General features: G+C 42.8%; 1 protein-coding gene across 1 annotated transcript in view; it reads left to right on the forward strand.

The window, feature by feature from the left end:
• The first annotated feature begins 5156 nt into the window (after window positions 1-5156).
• The window catches only part of CDK5RAP2 (CDK5 regulatory subunit associated protein 2), a 233458-nt gene continuing 230618 nt past the window's right edge, over window positions 5157-7996 (forward strand). The window contains exon 1 of the mRNA XM_042780378.1: window positions 5157-5238. Within this exon, the coding sequence (XP_042636312.1) occupies window positions 5157-5238 (82 nt within the window). The remainder of the gene's footprint in view (window positions 5239-7996) is intronic.

Here is a 7996-nt window from a genome sequence, read left to right on the forward strand (position 1 = left end):
TTAGTTTCTCCCCTAGAAATACATTCACCAAGACCCTAGGATATAGTTGATCCTTCTTAGTCACTTTTTCCTGCATCTTGTAAAACTGTGTAGAGTCTTTGTGAGGTTTTTTTTTTTTTTTTCTCTGTTGCATTAATGTTAAAAAAAAAACAAATCAAACTCACTGCCATCGTGTTGGTCCCGACTCATAGCAATCCCTCCTTGAGTTTCCAAGGTAGTAGAAGCTCTGGTAGCTTAGTGCCTAAGGCACTTGACTGTTAACCAGAAGGCTGGCGGTTCAAACCCACCAGCCACTCCTCGGAAGGAAGATGGGGCAATCTACTTCCTTAGAGATACTGCCTCAGAAACCCAAGCAGGGGTCGCTATGAGTGGGTCCGACTTGACGGCACATAACAACAACAACAACAACATAGAGTGTTTTGTAGTAGTGCAAAGCATTGAGGTAGGTCTATCTGTATTGACGTGAAAATACCTCTAGGACACGTTGTAAAGTGGGGAAAAGTTGTTTATGTACTGTTTGATTACATTTATGTATTTCTCTGTGTATGTATATATGTAGCAAAAGGTTTGGAAGGATACACATAATGTTGACAACTATGGTTATCTCTTGTTGTTGTTATGTGCCGTGGAGTAGGACCCGACTCATAGCTACCCCTCCTTGGGTTTCCCAGGCAGTATCACTATGAAAGTAGATTGCCCCAACCTTTCTTCTGAGGAGTGGCTGGTGGGTTTGAACCGCCAGCCTTCTGGTTATCAGTCAAATGCCTTTGACACTATGCTACCAGATGGTTGTCTCTTAGGAGGGATCAAAAATAGGGATGAGGAGAACCTTAGACTCATTATCTGTGTTTTTTTACTGATTAAATTAGGTCATATTTATGTATTTGTTCTCTAAGAATAAATAATGGAATGAAAAACGAATTGTTGACAAGAAACAAAAGTGTACTTAGTGTAGTTGTGTGCTGAATGTGATGTCTGTTCCTGTCTGTGGTTCTTGTAGTACTTTATAAATGAGATACTCAGTCCTCGTTGAGTCTTGTGCTATGAATGGACAATTGTTGCTGCCAAATACAGGCACAGAAAGGGATTGCTCTTTCTTGGTGGCAGTAGAGTGAGATAAGATGATGGGGTGGTGCAGCTCCGTGAAGGTCCATTCATCCACTCAGCAGATGGTCAGCAGAGATTTGCAGAGCGGCTGTGTACTGTACTTTTTCAGTTCATTCAGTCCTCATCACAGCCCCTGTGCAGGAGGCATTAGGGGTACCAGGGTGGTGGAGAGGCTAAGAGCATGGGTTTGAAAGCGGGCCAACTTGGTTTTTTATAAATCACGAAGTTTACGGAGCCTCCCGTTTCCTCATTTTAAAAAATGGCAGTGTTTTACAATGCCATCTCCTTGAGAAGGGCTGGGGCCTATGCAGCCTGAGTTCTCTGTACGGGGCAGGTGTGGGATTGTGCTTTAATTTGCATGTGAGGAAACCCACTCTGCTATGTGCCATATTCATTTAAGAGCTTTGAGTGGCCCAGACACAGGGTCAAGGAATGGAAAGGCCCCTGAGAGACCTGGATTTTTCTCTTAGCCTTGTGTTTCCTTCCTCTCTCTGGGCCTCGGTCGTCTCATCTGTACAATGTTATCTAAATCATAAATCCTAAATATCTAATAATAAATCATATCTAACCCTTTCTTTGCTTATATTGTTTGGAATTCTAGTGGAGCGCCATGAGGCCCTAAGGCTAAGAGAGAATAGTCGGAGCTGGAGAAGGTAGCTTCTTGGGGCCATAAGGTATAGTTAGAACTGCCTCAAGGATGCAGATGACAGAGATTGATGGCATTTTTAAAGTGGCAGTAAAGCCCGAATGGAAATTTGGCAGGAACTGTGCAAGAACTTCTACATTAAATGGTGGTTTCTTTTAAGAATTGAGATGTCAAATGCCATTTTTCAGACTTCAATATTTGCCTGTTGGAAGTTTGTCTAAGACCAGATTCTTTGGATTTGCCTGCCAGGTAGTCAGCTGTGATTGATCCGGGCTTGAGTTGTTGACGGGCCGTTTCAGCCAGGGGAGTAATTGAGTGGTTGCGATGGAGAGAATTCTAGACTGGGAATGTAGGGACCAGATTCAGGCTAAACTTTGCCCATAACCTAGTGTGTGCCTTTGGGCCTCTAGGTCAGCATCTGCAAAAGGTGGTGGTTGAACTCGAACTTAATTTTAAAATTCAATTTAGAAAATGAACTTTGTCAAATTTTTGTCAAAAAGTTAACGGTTATATAAAATGAAAACATCTCTCATTTCCCCACTGATGACACTTTTTGGCATTTCAATATTCTTTGCCTTGTTACATTTTTATGGCTCACATGGTTCCAAGAAAGATTTGGGGTGACTTTGGTGTATATGTCCTTCCTCTCCTCCCGTAGTTTTGGGAATATTCTATTTAAGTTTTGCAGTTATCCTTATCCTCATAGCAGGCACATTTTATGTAATTACCTCCTAATGTTGGAATTTTATGATATTTCCAGGTTTTAGCTTAGTCCTGATCTTAAAGGTCCATTCCAATCCCAGAGTTCAATGATCAGGCACAGTTATCCCAGGAACAGAATGATTTCATATTTAGAAGCGTGGAAAGAGCAGGTTGTCAAGCTGTGGATTTTAACTCCTGGTTTATAGCTTGGGGCAGTGGAAGAATTGTTAGGGGTTAGACGTAAAAAGCTTGGATTCTGGCTTTGTTTCTGCACCTAACTGCCATGTGATCTGGGGTAAGCCACCAAAGTTGTGTGGGCCTTTGCTCCTTTCTTTGAAAATTGCATGGGTCTTTAGGAAATTAATTGTTTAATGACATTAAATCTTTTATGAATTATAAAATCAGTATTTGTTTCAAGGTGATGGTGATAATTTATTCCCATTAAAGGGGTTCACACAATATGCTAGGTACCTTGTTGGGCACTTTGTATTGTGTTTAATTCCTAGTTATCCTATGAAATAGCTATTGTTCTCCTGCTATTGATGAAGGCACGGAGGGTTGGAGGATTGGGGAGGGTCAATAACTTGTCTACTGGTGCAGTACATGGCAGAGCTTAGATTAGACTCCAAGGTAGTATCTTTTTGTGTCAAACTCTATCTTCAGTTATGGTTTAGTTTTCTGTCAATGTCTCCAGATCCTCACTGAAGCTCGTTATAGAATCCAACCAGTACAGCTTCTTAGATGGGTGAATCCTTTGCTTTTCTTTGTCCTTTTTCTTTTTTGTGATTTGGGTGACAGTTTACAGAGCAAATTCATTTTCCATACAGCGGTTCACATACACTTTGTCTCATGACATTGACTGCCATTACCCACAGTGCAACAGTTCTCTTTCCACTTCCTCCACATAGTTACCTCTTCCCTGTGTCCTTCCCTCCCATGTACTCCTGCTCCCCGAGCTGTCTCCCTGTACATACACAGCCCTTCTGTTCTCCCATAATTGATCTCTCCAAGGAGTGTATCTACCTAATGTAAGTGTTCAGCTCATATGCCTGTCTTTTGTTTGGCTGGAAGCCACAGGAGTGGGTTCAATTCCAGACCTGAAGGGCAGCTAGGGTCCACAGTCTCAAGGGTTCGCTCTAGCAGACCAGAAAACCTGGTTTCTTTTTAAGTGATTTTGAGTTTTGCTCCACATTGTTCTCCCACTCTATCCAGGATCTCCTACATACATCCCCCTCCTTGTCGTTGACAGTGGTAGCTGGGCACCATCTACTTCTTCTGGTCTCATGGTTGTATAGGCTGAGGATTGCATGGTGCACCAGTTGCTTGGACTAATTGTTTCCATGTGTCTTTGGTTTTCTTCATTCTTCTTTGCTCTGGATGAGGAGAGACGCTTCGTTGCATCTGGATGGCCGCTTGTAAGCTTTTAAGACCCCAGTCGCTACTCACCAAAGTAGGATGTGGAACAATATTTTTGTGTAGTATGTTATACCAGTTGAGCTTGATGTCCCCTGCGACCATGTCCCGAGCCCACAGATCCAACTACTCACTGCCTCCAGCAACCTTGTCCCTTGTCAGTTCTACTATACACCTGAAAATTCTTACAGAACATACAAATACAATTGTAGAAACATTGTCTGCCAACCCTATATATGGTCATGGACACACTCCCTCCTGCATAGACATACCTAATAGTTCAGCCTGTCCACCCATCTATCCACCTGTGTACCCATGTTTGCCTTCACTGACAACGCAGTACTGTACATGCAAAAGGGTTTATCTTTATTGTCTGTGGCTCCCATGTACCCCTCTATGTCTTCCTCTTCCTCAGTGCCACCATGTTGATCACTCACATTTGGTACATTGCCCTTCCCTTCACCCAAATCAATACTAGTCTCTACCTATCTAGCAGTGTTCTCTCCCCTCCCCTTCCACCCCTGGTAACCAACAAAGAAGATTTGCTTCCATATGTAAACCTTTCCTTGTTCTTTGTGATTCTTAAAGCATCTGCACTGGTACCTGATTACCAGAAGGTTAGCAGATGATAATAATGACCAAACCACACTAGATACCATTTATCAAGTGCTTACTATGTGTGAAATGTTGATATGCATTAACTCATTTAATCTTTACAAGTTGTTGTTGTTCGCTGTGTTGAGTAGATTTGGACTCGTGGCAACCCAGTGTGTGAGATTAGAACCCTGCTCCACGGGGTTTTCAAGGCCGTGACCTTTCAGAAGCAGAGCACTAGGCCTGTCTTCCAAGACATCTTTGGGTGAGTTCAAACCACTAACCTTTCAGGTCGTATTTGAGCACTTAACAGTTGTGCCACCCAAGGACTCCAGTGTTTACAGCTAGAGGTTAGTACCCCATGTAACATATTAAGAAAGTGAGACTCAGAAACATAATTGACATGTACCTGGCACAGTGCCTCCACACCTAGCTCATATTTGGTACATAGACCACGTAGTGTAGGAATGAATTAATAAGGGATCCTGCTGAAGGTCACTGAGCTACTGAGTGTTAGAGTTGGAACTGAGCTCCATAGTCAAAACTGAACCCAACACCTGAGTTCTTAACTTCTGCGCTGCGTTCCTCCCAGTTCAGGTGTGTGTCCCTCCTTGGCCGTGGTGTGATGGTTGTCATGTGTGGTTCAGGTAGTTTTAACAATATCTGTTAAACACTGGCTTATCTCTTACCGTACATGTTCTCTCCTAGTGGCCTTGTTCCTAGTTTACCAGATGATCTGGATGGCATCACCCCCAGTGCTGGTTTGGGAAATGGTGGTAAGTACACAAAGCCGGACATTGTCTTGAATAGGAACGAGGGGAGTAGACGCTAGACCATGAGCGCCTTGAAGCCTGGGACTGGGCTTTCATACCTGGGGCCAGAGCTTAGCCTAGAGCATAGTAGGTGCTCAGTATATTATGTATGTACTGGTTTGCTCTCTACTGCCTTTCATAAAAACTGGCCTAGAGGAATTAATGTCCTTTAGATAATACTTCATGAGGCTAATTTCTTCTTACCAAGCTATTAGGGCTCAGAAGGAAGTTTTGGCAATCTACTTCCATAGACATACCGCCTTGGAAACCCAAGGAGGGGTCGCTATGAGTCGTGTGGACTTGACGGCAGTGAGTTTGTTTTTGAGTTTGAAGCTTATAGGGATTCAGCCAGTGTTCGCTGAATTGAAGAATTGAAGGAGGCTACACACTGAATTTGTGACGAGGTCAAGCACGGAAGTTCTGTTGGTCTCCACTGCCGAGTGGCTGGAGGTCAAGAGGATCTGTCCAGACTGACCTGGAAGGGTTGCTGCATTCTAATATGGGCCTACCCTTTGAAGACAAATAGCTTGTTAGACCATAGGAGACAGCGCTCAGTAAATAAGTAGTGTATTGTATTTAGGCTGGATTATGAGAAGACTTTCTGCTTTGGCAGTTTGGGTTTCGCTGAGCATTTGTCGTAGTTTTTGTTTTTGAAAAAAGTAAATGCTATCCTAAATATCTCTGTGAGAAGTGGTAATAATTTGCCTTCTTGAATTATCTTAAAGGTATTTTTACTTGTGTTTTTTTCTCTACTCCAAAGTGATAACATAGGTACAAAAGGAAGCTATTTTTAGAGCAGGCTAAGTGTCACAAGGTTTATTTCTTGAGAATACCTTAACTTACTGGCCACCTTCAGGTTTTCATTCAGAATCTGTTAGCTTTTACTTTAAACGCAAATCCAACAAGGCTGATTTCTATTTTTACTGCCCATAGACAGTTAACAAACAAGCCTGCTGCTTAATTGGAACACTAGTGAACAGCTCTTCATGCCGGACTCTGGACTAAGCACTTGGAGATTCAGCCTTGAGCATGACATATGTGGCTCCTGCCCTACAAGGCTTGTCTAGCAGAGAAGACAGACAGTTAAGCAAAAATTGTTGGGATGTGTGAAATAATCAATGTAATGAGCAAAAAAGTGTGAAGTGTTACGAGGAAGTAAGAGAGACATTTACTCTATGCATATTTGTTGAAGAATGATAGGAAGGAGGGGTGGGCCAGGTAAGAGTTCCCTGAAAAATTGATACTGAGCTGAGACGTGAATGAATAGGATGTAGCTAAGGAGAGAGGAGGGCATGAGCATCCCAGACAGAAGTGGCAGAGCATGGCTTGTTTGAGGAACAGGAAAACAAAGCTGATGCACAGGGATCTTCCCAGAATGCCCCGTCCAACTCCCACAATGCCCCTGTCCAACTCTGAGTCTTTTCCGTATGCACTGCTCACGTGGGTTCAGATGAGTAGTTTTTGAGCACCCTGCCCTCTCACCCTCTGTGCCTTTGCATGGGTTGTTACCTCTTCCTTTTGCCCTTCTCATCTGCCTGATGCTTGCTTCCTGTTTCTTTTCTTAAAATTTTATTTTTTGTTGAAAATACACACAGCAAACCAGACACCAGTTCAGCAATTTCTCCATGTCCAATTCAGTGACATTGATTCCATTCTTCAAGTTGTGCAACCATTCTCACCCTGCTTTCCTGAGTCGTTCTTCCCCCATTAATTTAAACTCACTGCCCCCTAGGTTTCATGGAGCTGCTGTTGTCAGTTTGGTTCCATGTAGATGAAAGAGCACAGTGCTCACGGCAGACATTCTTTACTAGTGAAGCTGAGCTATTGTTTGCTTTAAGAAGATTTCAGGAGATATTCTTGGTTTAAAGTTTAAAGACTGCCTCAGGGCAGTCATTTCAGGGCTTCTTCTAGCCCCCACGGCTTGGGAAACGGGGGTCCATGAGAATTTGAAATTCTGTTCTGCATCGCCCCCCTTTTCTTTTGCTCCAGGGAGGGTCCTTATTTCTTTCAAGCTTTTGTCCCTAGGTTCCTTGGGAATCCTGTGGCCTGTATCTTCCCTTCTTCTTTTTTTTTAAGTGCATTTTATTGAAATATAATTTATGTACAGTGAAATACGCAAAACTAAAGTGACATGGGTCAATGCATGTTTTTTTTTTTTTTTTTTTTTGGCAGTGTTCCCTCTCCTCCCCTCCCACCCCTGGCAACCACAAAGAAAGTTTCCTTCCATATACAAACCTTTCCTTGACCCTCCACAGCAATAAACTAATACTATATTTGTCCTTCTATGATTGGCTTATTTCACTCAGCATAATGTCCTCCAAGTCATCCATATTATGCAGTGTTTTGCAGACTCTCCATTTTCTTTAGTGCTGCCTAGCATTCCATTGTGTTTGTACCATAGTTTGGTCATCTACTCTTCCACTGATGGGCATGTAGGTTGTTTCTATCTTTTTGCTATTGTAAATAGTGCTGTCATGAACATGAGTGTGTATATATCTGTTCCTGTCCTGGCTCCCACCTCTGGGATATATACCTAGTAAGGAGATTGCTGGGTCAAATGGTATGTCCAATTCCAGCTTTCTAAGGTATCGCCATATTACTTTCCACAGTGGTTGTATCAGTTCATAGTCCCACCAGCAGTGTATGAGAGTCCCAATCTCTCTGCATGCCTGCCAGCATTTGTTATGTCTGTCTTGTTGAACCTTGCCATCAGTGCTGGGGT

The sequence above is a fragment of the Orycteropus afer genome, unplaced genomic scaffold, assembly GCF_000298275.1.
Source record: "Orycteropus afer afer isolate SDZICR_OR568_19922 unplaced genomic scaffold, OryAfe1.0 scaffold00037, whole genome shotgun sequence".
Lineage (NCBI taxonomy): Eukaryota > Metazoa > Chordata > Mammalia > Tubulidentata > Orycteropodidae > Orycteropus > Orycteropus afer.